Source organism: Corvus moneduloides, chromosome 1 (genome assembly GCF_009650955.1).
Source record: "Corvus moneduloides isolate bCorMon1 chromosome 1, bCorMon1.pri, whole genome shotgun sequence".
NCBI classification, from domain to species: domain Eukaryota; kingdom Metazoa; phylum Chordata; class Aves; order Passeriformes; family Corvidae; genus Corvus; species Corvus moneduloides.
In genome coordinates this window covers 37399230-37414548 of record NC_045476.1, presented here as the reverse complement: position 1 = coordinate 37414548, position 15319 = coordinate 37399230, and the positions used below count along the sequence as shown (strand labels likewise).

Here is a 15319-nt window from a genome sequence, read left to right as displayed (position 1 = left end):
CAGAAGCCTGATGAAAACATTTGGTGTCCAGATACAGAAATAATCACCCTAGCAAACATTACATGAAAATTGCAAAAGCCACAAAAGATAATGCTTGCCAGAGTTTGTAATTCTTCCAGTTCAAAAAGTTAACCTGCTCACTTTTAAGAATCTACATTTTTCACAGACAAATAACCAGAGAGAAAATATGTACTGCCTATTAACACATCAAATATATACATATTACAGGATATTGGTAATGCAGAAAAAGCACACCCTTCAAACTTGAACCGATAATCAGTCTTACCATCAGTATATTTAAATTCAGCTCAATTATTATAGATACAGTTAGCTTTTCGAATATTCTTTCCTCTGCTCATACAGTTCATATGCTGCTCTGCCACTCCCTTCAGAGAGGAGAAAGCTATACAGCAGAGTCTCTTGCAGCACACTCACAAGAGATGCTGAGGTGCAAAAGAGGTGCAGGCATCTCTGCTGCACCTGGGTGTTGCCTTTTTCTGGGTATTTCCTTTTTAAAACCACTGAATAATGATGCTCCAGTCTTACAGGCTCCAAATTCTGCAACAAGAGACTAGAAAGAAATATTTACCATCCGTGCATTCTTCATAATACCAGTCCAGTTCATAATAATCTGCTTCAATAAATTTCTGCATAGTCAGTATCCTTCAGTGACATACAGGAGATTTCACTTCGCTGCTAAGGTCAAGTGAAATGCAGCCATGCCTTCCTGCCTTTGCAAAATGCCAGAGCACAAGGCAGCTCATGGGAAGCTGAAAATGAGCACCACATCTTCACTGAGGCCGCAACTAAAATAAAAGGGGGGTGCAGAGGGTGTATTTGGAAGAAAAAAAAAAAAAATAGAAAAAGGATGCAGAAAGGAAGCAGATGCCCTGGCAGCTCCTCTAATAAAGAAGCTCGGCACAGGAGCCTTGGATGGGTGTTAACAAAATCCTCCTATCAAAAGGCTGATGCGCTGACGTTGGGGACACACACCACCGCCCGGCTGGTTCTAACTCATTCCTTTCCTCCCCAGTCTCCACATCTCTTTCAGGCTAATGTGTTGCCATGGAGACAAGCTGGCTCCAAAAGCAATGCAGAGATGAAGAAAATGCATTTTGCTCTTTCTGGCTTTACAGACTAGAAGGAGTCCTCCATACTGGAAACAAAAATCATTGCTAAGAAAGATGATACAACTCCTTGCCACAGCTGACAAAACAACAGCATCACACTGTTGCAATTCACTGGGGACATGCAGTACATTAATAATGAAAATCAAGTCCATTACTACTCTCCTCCACACAGTTTGATAAAAGCCTGCCTTCCCCATGGAAAATTAAACTATGTTACTGCTTTGTTACACTATTCTGGTCTGATATAATAGAACCCCTTCTGCATCCTGCTGCTGAGAAATGCCAAACAAAAAAAAAGAAAGAATCAGCAAAATCAGGACAGCAATACATTTCTCCTCGCAAGAAAAAGCTAATCTGTTTCTACTTTTTGCCCTCTCCATGAACCACTGCCCATTTGGTTTTTTTTTTCCCCGAGCATCTAAGTTTCAAAGCTGAAGACAAGAGGTTAGGCCAAATTTTTACTACTCTATTCCTAAAAATACTGAAGGTCATTACCCAGAATAACTTAATTTTTGTGTTCAGTGTTTTGGAAATGGAAGAAAATACTTTTGCAGCCCCCACTAAAATTGTGTTTAAGCTATTAGGAGAGAATCTATCTGAGGAACAAACGCATTAAATCATCAAACACAGCAATTCCAAAAGCATGTCTGAATACGTGCAGGTACAGATACCAAGGGGATTGACATCCATTTTGTTCACAACCAGCACATACTCTTCACCCATTTCTCCCCCTTTTTCAGGAAAGGCGATTCTTTGCAAACAGCAGTAGAAGCATTGGGATTGATGAAGTTGTGACCTATGTTAATAACACAAGGTAGGAGGCCATACTGGGTCTGACCAAGGAAGTCTTTGGTGTCTCTCTAGCCAAAGACTCCATCCACAAGAACAGCCATGAGCAGGCAAAAGAGAACTGCACAATATTTCCCACAACTGCCCTCCCAACCTCTAGCTTCTTCACCATCAGAGACAGCCTGAGACAGATAGAGCTACTGCTTTTAGCAATTCTTGAAAAACTTATCCTCTCTGTTCTTGAGCCCACATACATTTTTAGCATCTCCAACATCCTCCTGCAAGGAGTTCCACACATTTACTCCTCCTGATATACAAACCCCTCACCTTATGCTTTGCAACTCACGTTTACTAACTTAACTTGATGCTTCCAGCTCTGGAAATCTGAACACTCAGTTCATCTCTCCTTTTCAATCACTCATGATTTGCAGACATCTATTAAGTTCACCCTCACTCACGTCTCTTCCAGGTTGTTATCACTTATTCTACTCCCTGACTGGTACCACTTTGCTTTACTATAGCAGAAATAGGTAAGGAATAGTCAAGCTATGCAGAGGAAAATGCTTTGGTTTCTTGACCACATCACGATTTCAGCTTTACTGGTATAAGAAATTATCACTGCAGTAGCTTTGAGTCTTGCAAGGTTTCAGTTATGCATACTCACAAGGAAAAAACTATACATGCTATTAAATGCAATTAAGGCTACACTGTTAAAATACGGACAGAGAAAAATAAAGGTTCCTATGGCAACATCAACTCAATTGCTCTGCATATAAACTATTTGTTCCACTTGTATTATTTTTGTCCAAAAGGTAATTTCAGTCTGGTAATGCTATTAAACAACCATTTAAAATAGAAAGAATTAACACTGGCTACCACCTTAAATTGCTGCAGAGATAATCTCCTTCCTTTATTTGCTGACGTTTTAAACAAAGGAAATATTCAACATGCTAGAATTTTCTTCTCACTGTCCTTCCTATGGCACATACACTCCCTTTCAATGAGACAGGATAAAAATAGTCCAAGGTAGGGGCTTAGGGCTTTTTTGTTTGTTTGTTTTATTGATATTTTTTTACAGATCTGATTGGAAGCATACTGGTAAAATCCTGAAAGGCATTACTTTTCTGTGGTGAAAATCACTTGTGTGGCCAAATGATTTTAGAACTCCTCAAGAGACTGGGAAATACAGAGTAAGTGTATTATCTTCCCAGCATGAAGATGGAAACCCTGGGCAGACAGAATACTATATATCCAGGTACCCACTCCCAAGCATCCCTTCAATTATATGAGGAATTGTAGCTCTATAAAGCTGGAAGGGTTGTCAAGTTGAACAGGAATTTGTGACCAAGCCAACAAAGCAGCTGCACACTTGCAGAACCTACTTTCAACTTCTGCAGCCCTACTTTTCCTTCCTACAGGGATGTAGCAGATTAATTTTATAGTAAACTTATCAGAACAGTATATTTTTCTGGTGGACTGACTCTACAAACTTTGAACCTCTGTGTATTCAAATCTCCATACTGCAGTGCTACATTTGGTTGGGGTATTATTGTATTACTTGCCCAAACGTTCATACAAAATGGGATTAAAAAAAGATTTTGGGTAATATGTCTGCAACCATAAGGAAGTCGCATTTTCCTATTCCAAACTGAAATACAGTTATTCACATTTGTTCAGCATTCCCTTTTAGCTGCTAAATTTTGTTCTATTTTTTAATGTTTACTTCTAACTAAACAAACCCCTCCCCTTTCATCTGTTTTCCATAGGACAAAACAGACAGATTGATAAAGAATTCTGGTAGTCAATGGTGAACAGCTATACTAAGCATTCCTTAAGTTTGTGGTTACAAAGGGGTTTCATTAGGCAGAAAAGACGGCTTGAAAAGCTCAAGAGCCCTCTCCTTCCTTTTTTGCTGAAATAAATCCATGCCGTAGGTCAACATTAAACTGATGTGCCTAAATTACCCAGGTTATAAAACCCACGCAAACCTCTTCCTTTGTTTGAAGAGAGTTTTTGACAAAGGTACTTTCATCCACCCCACACAGCAGCACACTCAAGACTGTAGTGCACTGCGCTGCTAAGGTGCAAAGCAGCAGCACGTCATCTCTGCTGGCAAATAAAGTCTTAAAAGGATGTCATTAAATAGCATGTCACTAGAAATCCTGTGTTTTCATGCTTAGTCATTCTCAGCTTTTTCTCCAAACCTTTTACAATTCTGTGAGGATGCTTTGAAACTGAACACTGGAGTTGGATGGAGTATTTCCATGGCAGCTGCAACGGATTACATCCCATTTGATTACCTCTGGGTCACATTTCTTCTCTTGGCTACAGCCTCAGGATGGTTCAGATAATTAAACACCATATCGCATCATCAGTTTCTACAGTCACCAGTACAGTCACCACCACTCAGGATAAAGTTGCCCATCCCATTAACATTGTCTGGAGTCCTTTTTATCAGAGCAGTAGCTGTACAGGCCACCAGTATGAAATGCATATTGATCACAGTCAGGCATTGCCACAACACATACATCTGCAAACTGACAAAGTAGGCATATTTAAAATTGCCCAACTGATTTTCAAGGATGGGCTGTCACACTTATTTCTAAACTGGAATAATTTACCGATGTGAAGAGTTAGTGGTGTTTCCACCCTCTAAAAGAACACTGAATAAGAGTAATCCTATGACTACACATTTAGTAAGAGCAAAAACTTAGGACAGTGATCTCTTCCAGTGTAGTGTTTTGTTTAGCAAGAAGTCTTGCTTAACCTGGAAAGAGCAGAACCCAGAGTAAAATCTAGAGCAACTGAGGGCATTATAACCAGCAGCTTTCAGAACTGAAAAAAATTTAGAAAAATGGGTGCTTCAGATTTGATTGACTGTCCTTCATCAAACTGGGATGACTATCCAGGGTTTCAAAACAGTACAAGTATTTCCTACAGATGGGACAGAGCTCGTGGCTTCTGACCTCACTGGTACAAGGAAAAGACTCTTCTAATGCAGAAGAGGGTCTAACTGTTCTCCCACTGAAACAAAATGATTTAACATCAGACAGGGGCACAGTCAGAGGAAATTAAAGTACTTAATGACAAAAAGCTATTTTCCACATGAAAGGATTATTTCTCCCTTCCCCCAAAAAATTACTGGAGAGCACTATTTTTGCATTTGTATAAAATCAAAATTGATGTCTTTGGCAACCTTCCTGCAAAACCAGCTGCGTAGTTTAATTAAGGTATCACTAGGCACACTTAAACACTGTAAATAAGACCGTAATAGCAAGAGACAGACATTTAAGAGAATACACCCCTACGTAGAATTAAGAAAATCAAGAATAAAGCTTTAAAGAAACAAATTTTGCAAACTGTTCACCACCTGGAAATAATGTACATTACAATCTCCTTTTTTTTGGTTATATTTTTCCTGGAGACCGCAAAAACATTTCTAAAATGAAGTTGAGCTTAATACTATGCTCGATTGGCTAGACAAAAATATTTCAGCTGCATGGTTATGACCTATTTTTCTAACAAGGCAAAAAACCCACTGAGAGACATGATTGCAGCTTCCTGGGAGAGGAAAGGAATGCATTACACTGAAGGAATATAGAATAAGGGAGGCCAGAATAGGACCAAGCACTCCAGGTGTGGCCTCACTAACTGAGTACAACTCCCTCAGACTGCTGGTAATGCTCCTCCTAATACAGCTCAGGATGCCATTATTCTGCTTTTCAGCAGGGGCATATTTCTGGCTCATGTCCACCTTGGTGTCCAACAGGATGTCCCAGGCCCTTTTCTGCAAGGCTGCATTCCAACAGTTGGACCCCAGCATCTACTGGAGCATGGGGCTGTTCCTCGCCAGCTGCAGGACTGTGCACTTCCCTCTGCTGAATAGCACAAGGCTGCTCTTTACTCATGTCTCCAGCCGGTCAAGGTTCCTCTGAATGGGAGCACAGTCCTTTGATGTCTCAGCCACTCCTAGGTCCTGTGTATGTCTCAACCCTCTGTGATGTTGCACAGCCTGTTGACTTCCTCTCAACTTCACCACGTGGTGACAGCTCTTCCAACAACAGCACACCTGCATAAATGAAAGCCATCTCTCTCTACCTCAGGATAGGGAGCAGCTCTAGGCACTCCCAGCAACCTGACTCTTGCAGGGCTGTCTTCCCAATCTGAAGCTCTTTCTGGGTTAAAGTCTCTGTCTGGGCTGAAGTCTCTGCCCTGAGGGACAGGTGCTCCAAAACCTGGAGAATGCACCTGTGGCACACTGCCACCACATCTGCAGGCTTAGGTTGTTCTGAACTCAGATGAGGATCCCTTCTTTGCACTGTTCCACAGAAACTAGTACATCTGTTGGCTGTGTCTGGAAGCTGTGCTCCAGACCTGGCTGTTAGAGAGGACTTTCTCCCAGCCACCAGCTAAAAAGGTACTTGACCATCCCTACTGAGCAGCAGCTCCAAAGAAGGCTCAGGACACCCCTGGGTCAAGAGCAGCTGACAGCTTCTCAGAAGCTACTAGGACTTCCTGAGGCCCACATTCCTGTGGCTCACCTTACCTTTACCTTACACGCAGCAGCAAGCACCCTCAGTTTTTTAGAGGGTTCTCAGATGGGGCCTGTCCCCCTAAGCTGCCAAGGAAAAACCCAGACTCCTGTGCCTGCTCACTGCCCCTGGTAGCTGTGCTCAGCCTGGCTCTCACACAGACCTCTCCCCACAGCCCTCAGCAAAAGTGAGCTTGACTGCCCCCAATACGGGGGCAGGGAGATGGAATGTCATTTTGCTGTATCATACATCATTTAGGCTTACTTAAAAGACACTCTGCCTAAACAGTTTAATGAGGCTGGTCAGATGACATTTAATTTATTTGATTATGCTTTAGGATAAGATCAGTTTTATTTTATTCATTTGGCAAAAATTGCCTCAGCCTTCCATCTGAAAGAAATAATAACAAAGATGTGCTTTGGAGTTCCAGAATGTAAAAGTACAGTTGCAGGCCTAATACTATTCCATTCCTCCCAATTGCCAACTAAATTTTATGAACTAATTCTCTACATCACCTATTCTGTGTTATAGCTTAAATCCCTACAAAAAGCAGTGAATAAATTAAAATGCTTGGATATTTGACTATTCATCTTTCTACCAATATCTTCAAAGATCAATTAAAAAGGAGAGCTAAGTAGCCATACTCTTGTGTTACGTGGCCCAGCAGATACTGAGCCTTTGTGGTTGTGAATTGGATTGAGGATCTCAAAAAAAAACCACGGGAAGGCAGAAAATCTGCTCTAACAAGCCACAGCAGTATGCCTAAGGGTCATTGCTGATTCTTCTGCTGTATGGATCAACACAGTGGGAAAGTCATCACATTTGCACCAACAGGTTATAAACCAGCATCAATCTCAACACACAAACAACTGCAAGGAAATTTTCATAAGTCATTGAAAAATCAAACTTTCAAAGAGACAGGTTACAGTATTTGCTCACATCTTCATTAAGATTTTTCAAACAAACTAAACAGGTACAAGAGGGGTAGCTTAATTGCAGCACTGAAAACTGTGCAAGTAGTCACACTGTGGAACACTCCAAAGTGGTGGTGGCATAATTCACAGAACCTTTCTGCCAACTTACTTAACATAGTATTTTGATTTTCATAGTTAATTTTGCCATAAACCAATGTTTGCAATCAATGCAATCATTTTGAAACATGCAGAGTTATTACGATCTTGCACTCTTGTGTATAGATGGAGTCTGTGACCTGTTCACAGCAACTGAACAAGGGTAAAGTCAGAGATCTCAGTTTGTAGGGTATCAGTCTAAGGCTAGACCCAAATTTGCTTAAATTTCTTGAACTACTATCTATACACAAATGTCTGCCTGTAAGCAGTAAGAAATAAATGTTTCTTTATCAAAGATTTCCTTGCTTGCTTCCTCTTTTTTAAGCATTTATTTCCCAGTAAAAGCAGAAAATATACAGTGTGGCAAGAATTACAGGGTTTTTTCATTCAAGCCAGTTGATTGGAAGAAATCTACAACCACAGCAACATGGTAAAGCTGCAGTCATCATGCCTTGTAAGCTAAAAGCTAGATAAAATTAAGTATTCACAGTTTCAGGCAGCTATGCTCCCCAATTTCTCTGTTGTTCGCAGCTTCATTTTCAGAGAATAATAGAAGAGTTTGGGTTGGAATGGACCTTTAAGTCACCTAGTTCCAAACACCCTGCCATAGGCAGGGAACCTTCCACTAGACCGGGTTGCTCAAAGCCTAATTCAACCTCACCTTGATCATTTCTAGGGATGGGACATGCACAGCTTCTTTGGGCAACCTGTTCCAGTGCCTTACCACCTCCACAGTAAAGAATTTCTTCCATATAACTGATCTAAACTGACCCTCTATCAGTTTAAAGCCATTATCCCTTATCCTATCACTACAGGGCCTGCTTAGAAGTCCCTCTCTTTCTTTCCTGTATCCCCCTTTAAGTACTGAAAGGTGCTCTAAAGTCCCCCCAGAGCCTTCTCTTCTCTAGGCTGAACAGCTCCAGCTCTGTTTGCCTGTCTTCACAGCAGAGGTGCTCCAGCCCTCTGGATCATCTTTGTGCCCCTCTGGACTCGCTCCAACAGGTCCACATCCTTCTTATGTTGGAGGCCCCAGAGCTGGTCACACCCTCCAGGTGGGGGTCCCACAAGGACAAAGTAGGTGGGGAGAATCACCTCCCTTGACCTGCTGACCATGTTTCTTTCAATGCAGCCCACGACAGATTTGGCTTTCTTGGCTACAACTGGACATTGCTGGATCAGGTTGAGCTGTCAACCAACACCCCCAAATCCTTCTCCTCAGGGCTGCTCTCAATTCATGTTCCACATAGTTTGTATTTTGTATCCATCCCCAGCAGTCACACACCTACCATGATCTCAGTTGGTAGAACAGGGATGCTGCCATAGGGATTTTTGAGTTTCCCACTAGCAAAACATTTTTCCCATGGTTATTGCAACAGTGCACCCACGCAGACAATTTTATTCATGAGACAGGACTAATCAGGTTACTAAAGGCTTTGGAAACCCTACATTTCAAATTATCTATTTAAGCCAGTTTCTGCCATCATTGTAACAGCACTAATGGGCTGATACAAAACCAGGGTAGTACACTTGATTCCATAGTTCAGCTTCAGCTTGTCTCCCTGCCCCTCCCACTGATTTTGTGTGATTGGGGGTAAGCGGAGAGCATATGTAAGTTATTTACTAAAATACTTCCATGCCCTTTATTGAACATCAGAAACTCAGTTCTTCATATTATTCATACTTTTCTTTACTAGCTGTGCTCCTTACAAAGAGATTCTTCAGGTGCTTCAAAATGCAATGAAGCCATCTTTGCACAGGTTTGTGCTGAGCCCTGTACCTCATCCCTCCTGCAGCTCTACCTAAATCTACATACTACTATAGTCCATGTAAATCCACTGCTATTGCTTCAGCATAGTAGTCATTGAGATGAATCACAGAAGCCTTCTCTAATTGCACACCTAAGTCAATACCTACAGTGGAAGAAACCAGAGAGACATGAATCCAGTCACCATGATAAAGTATCTACAGACTCCAACAAAAGAATGACTAACCATAAAGGTCACAAATCTACTCGTGTTCCCTCTAGGCACAAGTATTTTTTTTTTTGTCTGATAGCATGACTATGAACAAATAAAAGAATGAAGGGCCAAACCATTTCAACCAAATGGTCAGAGCCTGGTTCTTCACAAGGCTTTTCCAGAAACTTAAACTGCAGCAAAATGATTTAATGTCATTCTGTGATGCTGGCACATAGTGCTGCCAGACAACAGTGCAATGTGTCAGAGAACACGTTCAAAAAAAGTGGATATGGAAAGAAGCCTAAGCTTTCTAAGCTGCACAGATACAGAAATTTCAGTCTCTTTGAGAGAGATCACAAGCAAAAAGAACTATTTCAGTTTCTCCAGTATTTGATAATGTGGAAAGGTGCATGCACAAATCACAAGTGCAATGGCTGTTCTTGATTAAATGTTCCCTTCATTTTCTATCTACCACAATCTTGGAGACCAAAGCAATAAACCACAAACAGTTCTCTTCCTCTCCACAGCTTCCAAAGAATTGCACAGATACTTCAAAGAAGGTAACAAAAATAGCACTGTTTTATTTGTTTCTCAGTACAATTTCTGAATTTTTGACTTACGGAAGTATTTCAAGGTCTCTTCTATTTGCTCAGTTGTTAAGTCAATATTCGCATCGGGGGAAATGAGAGGCGTGTGAAGCCAGTCGTCGTGGTCATAACCATAGATTGTATCCGCTCTTAGCTTATAATGAGGCAGCTGCTCTTCCAGGAGACTGATGATTTCAACTTCAGGAAGATTGGTACTATTGCACACATCTGTTAAGGGAAAGGGAACAATCTCTGTTAGTTACCTTGAGTACTATATATAAAACTTTGAAAGACATCACTTTGTTTTGATATCAACAGGATTTTTCTGCATGTAAAGAACAGCTCAATACAAATAAGTTCAGAAGATATGCCTGGCCCAAATTATCCTAAAATATTTATCATATAATATCATATTTACTAGTAGACAATACAGTGGCATGCTCTCTTTGTGACAAAAAGCCTCTAGAAGCAGGGACATTTATTGAAGAATAAGTGGGCTACAGTGGGGAACAGAGAGCCAGTTACAACTGGAGTATGAAGAAAGGATTAGTGCACAGAGGAATGTAAATTTTTTATGTTCTACTTCACAGATCATTTTTAACTTTCAAGCCTTACATATAACCTTAACTTGGTCTTTGACCACAGTTTAGTACCACTGTAATTTTTTGCCTTTGCTGCTGGCAGATTTTTCTCAAGAAACAGAAATCCAGGATTGCAATAGCAAACAGTGTCACAGTTCACACCTAAGACACACCCGTAAAGATGATTACAGGAACTTCCAGGGCACCTTTCAACACTATTTGACCTGCATTCTGTGCTGCAGACCCTCATGTTCACAAATACATCAAATTTGCACTCAGTTCTAAAAACAGATACCGACAGCCAACAACAACTGCAAAAATGTTACAATTAAAATTAGAGCTTTAAATTTAGGCCAGGAGGTAGCTGGGAAGTTTTAACACCAAAAAATCCCAATTCAAGATAGATTCTTTTTTACTGTGAGGATGGTCAAACAGGGGCACAGGGAGGCTAGAAGTCGAGTAAACAATGCCATGAGCACTTACTCTAAAAGATGTGCTATTAGTAGAAGTCAGAACACATTATCTTCAGAGGTACCTTCCAACCTATATTACATTATAATGAAGAATTTTGAGAGTGTGTCAATACCCAAAACAGTTGTGATAGTTCTAAACATATGTTTAATTATCATATACAATTAAATAAAATGTCATGCTAAATATTTATTAAGATACTGAGCAACCCATGGTATGTTTCCAGTAAATACGTACTGCATCAATCTGCACATTTTCCATTTCCGCACCAGTACAAAGAGAAAACCCCACCATCCAGCACAACCCCCTACCCCCCCCACAAAGTATGGAAGAGCTATCCACGCCTTTTTTGGAAGGGCAACGCACCAGAGCTCCCTCTTTAACCAGTGTCATAGCTCTGGCAACTCTTGCTGAGACTCACTCCAGAGTAAACAGCCAAGACTGTCAAGACCCTGAGTGCTCCCATGTACCTTTACTGCCATGACCACGCTCCCCATGGTCCCCTCTGCCAGCATGCTCTGCCAGGAGCCCCATGTACACCCCAGCCCCTGGTCCTGCCCTGTGCAGTGCTGTAGGCAAGCCTGTGCCCAGCTCTGTTCCCTGCTGACACTGACTCGTTGTCCAGGCTTCCTGGATTGCTGGCATTTGTTTGATGATTGACCCCTAGAGAGTCAATTTGAACCATTGCTGCCAGCACCTTTGCTCTGCTTGGGAACAAAGGGACTGGGCTGTGCCAACAAGGATTGTGCCCTTCCCATCCTGTCAGCCGCCTGTAAGGCGGCCCTGCTCTTGCTGCTTCCTGACAAAGGCACCAATTTTTGTAAGAGAAACTTGATCTTGCAGGATTGGTGTAGACCTGCAATTCCACTGTAACCTACTGGAATTCATCTGTGTCAAAGAAGGGGAGGAAGAAGAGAATGGGGAAGCAACATATATTTTTCTATACATCATTAATTACCTGGTTTTTGCCTTTTTAATCCAGAAATTACATCGTCAAAAGCAACCCAAGCACTAAAAATTGCAAGAACATTACTATTCTATCAGACAACAGTGCAGAGAATACCAAGATGAACTCATACTGTCAATCTCCTGCCTACATACTTTACAAAATTCTGATGATTGGAACAAAAATCCACTTGGGAAAGTTGTGTTGTACTTTATGGTTGAAGGAGTCTGCTGTTACCTATCAGGAGGTATTCTCCTCTGCTTTCACCCAGACTGTTCTGCTACCTGTTGTACACATGTGAGTGTCCTCCAACCCTTCCTGCAGTTAGATGCCCGCATGTGCGGCAATGCTGTTTTGATGGAGCTCTGTGCAACGTGAGAATCAGCCTGCACACATCATTTTAAGAGGTCCTTGCAACCCTCTCAGAGGGACTACTGGCTTACAGAGAGAAACAAGATCTGTTCCCCATGCTTTGAAAGACAAGAGCCAGCTTGTAACTACAAACCTTTCTTTTTCCCTAGCTACCTTTTTAATTGCTGACAGCATCCTCTCAGTGCCTGCAACAATCTGAGTGCAGAAAAACCAGCTGATCTTCTAAAAACCCCCTGCTGCCATCCACTAGACATTCAAAAACCTTTCTGTGTACATGTACACATAAAAAATTTTTCTTTTATATATCTATCTTTCGATTACCTAATTGCTCTCAATCTCAAGAATGTGGAGTTGATTTTTTTCATTAGGGGTGCTTTGGGCGAGTTTTTCTGGCCAAAATGTTAGTTCTTCTCTTCAGAAAAATGCAAGAATCTACACAGCCTGAGATGATAGTCTTGGAAACAAAGAAATAAAAATCTTGAAATATTCGAACCTTTAGTGTCATTCTCTTATTAGGATTCCAAAAGAAATAGACTTTACAGATGAGACGAGAAACTTTCATTTGTACAGATAGGTAAACTGGCTAGTTTTATCCCAAAAAGTAGCAAAAAATGAATACAAAGGAAGTGACCAGTAAAATGTGAGGAGGGGAAAAAAACCCTTCATACATACATATGAAAAAAAGCCCCAAACAAACCAAAACTATACCGTTTTATTGTGGAAAAGAAATCCACTGGAATGTGAAGACTATGCAGCAAAGAAATAAGAATTATCGTGGAATAAAAGCCAAGCAAGAAAATTTTTCTACTCTACCATATAATAAATCCTGAGAATTTCTAAGCAATTCAGAAGGCCTAATAACTGGAAAAGATATTAATGAGTAATTGGAAAGGCAACTTTTTATGATGCTATTGTCATTAACTTCTACTGCAATTTTAAAATCTGGATACCAGCAGGAAATAGGAACAGGCTCTGATGTAATTGCCTATTTAGAAAAATAGGACACCATGGTTACACTTGTTCATGACTAAACATTAGTTCACCATTTAAATCTCGGCAACATTCTCAGTGCTACAGTTACACGGTCTCTTCTCCTTCACTTTTCCTCCCCTCTGGTTTTCTGAGATGCACACATTTGTTATGAGAAGATCCCCAAACACCAGGTAAATTTTTTAGAAGACCCTATATTTCTACAGAGGTTTATTTTATTATTTCTGATTAGAACTGCAAAGATAAACAACTAAGTAACTTCTCTACTAAGAACACCCAAGACATCATCTGTGACTGTAATTTATGATTAAGTTAACTGATATCCAATAGACATAAAAGCACTTCCTCTTGCTCTAGGTGGTACCTTCATTTTATTGAGAAAAATGTAACATCTTACACTTAAAACAATTAGCTGATCATTAATTTAAAAATGATACAACAAAATGTACTGGAACCATATCTTTCTGAGTTGCTGTTATGGATTCTGGGTTTTGTAATCGAAGCAATTTTCAACTTTCAGTTTTCTGGACACATTTGGCAAACAAATTTCTACAAGCAGATTAAAACCAACTTAAATAGCTAATGAATTATGAACTCATGATTCTTAGTAAAGCATGGGTCATTCCAGGTTCTGCTTATGCTCTTGCAACTCTATAGCTTTCAGCACTTCACAGAAATAATTAATTTTTTTTAATTAACTATTTTTTGTATTATTTTTGCAAGTAACATGTTCTACTGCTTTACTTTCTTCTTAGCTTAAATGCATGAACACCCCATCTCACTTGCTTTGTTGAAAATATGTATTTCTCCATGCCCTGTTCCTCAGGAAATGAAGAAGGTGCTCAGTCCGCTTTGCAGTAATTTTTGACAACATTCCTCCTTGTGCCCTCTGTTTTCTAAATGAGATTTAAACAAATGTTTTCGAAGACTTTTGTCCTGGTTAATTTCTTGTTACAGTTCCTAATCTTTCTATAAAGAAGATGCAAAACAGGCAGAACACTCCAGCTGAGCTCTCTTCTGCATATTTCTTCCCACTTCAGTATCCCTTGGGTAGTTACTAATGGATTACCTACAAGCTTGTTTCGTATCTTTTCATACATTGGCATTTGACCAGCTGGTGTATTTCTCCTTTTCTGGACATACTAAACCTCTGTACCCCATGATTCTCAACTTAAAACAGCCACTCAAGTTTCACTGGTTGTTTCAGCTTGCTTATATTTCCTTAGATAAATTTTTATTATTCTTGCTGATCTAGGTACCTTTGACTATTTCATCAGTTCACTTTCTTCTAGGCACATCTCTATCCATACAAAATGCTCTAAATATAGTAAACTAACTCTTCACTGTGGAGCCTGAAGTGAGGGTGGGAGGATGGCTTCTTCCTTCCCCCACTCTTTTTTTTAACTTTTCACACGCAGAGAAAGAAAGAATTTGCAGGACAACCATGTGCATGTGAGGATAAGAGTACACTTGGTTATTTTCCGATGCACACTTACATCTTTCCTCTGCTGACAAGTGAGCAAGGAGTTGATCATACAGAAATGGAGTGAGAAGTCTAAAACAATGGGAGCTGACTGTATGGAGACAGCACAGCTCCTCAAGGAATTCTTTCCCTCCCTGCACATAACAGCACAGAGATCACAAGGCATTGTGTGGGGTGCTGTCACCCACTGTCCTTTTCATCCTGCACTCACACAGCAATGCAATACGTGAGGTCACTTCCCATAGAGAGTTACATACATACTGAGCTGTCAGTGTTACTTGGATGGGTGGAACTATGCCAGCACCTCATGAACAAGCAATTCAGCCTCAGTCAAACTAACTTCAACTCCAGCTAAGTTCAACAAGAACCACAGGTAGACAGCTTTGAAAATCTCATTCCTATCAACATGG

At 40.6% G+C, this 15319-nt stretch overlaps 1 protein-coding gene across 5 annotated transcripts in view; it reads right to left on the bottom strand.

Moving 5' to 3' along the window:
* The window catches only part of TRAK1 (trafficking kinesin protein 1), a 103497-nt gene that overhangs the window by 55149 nt on the left and 33029 nt on the right, over nucleotides 1-15319 (bottom strand). For 2 of the 5 annotated variants that reach the window (XM_032106001.1, XM_032106011.1), the window contains exon 3: nucleotides 10100-10294. Coding sequence is in view for 2 of the 5 variants with exons in the window: in XM_032106029.1 (XP_031961920.1) it covers nucleotides 590-653 (64 nt within the window). In the remaining 3 variants the exon portion in view is untranslated. Of the gene's footprint in view, nucleotides 1-286; nucleotides 310-589; nucleotides 923-10099; nucleotides 10295-15319 lie in introns of those variants that run through there. The other 3 variants (XM_032106029.1, XM_032106065.1, XM_032106056.1) reach the window with 2 other exon arrangements.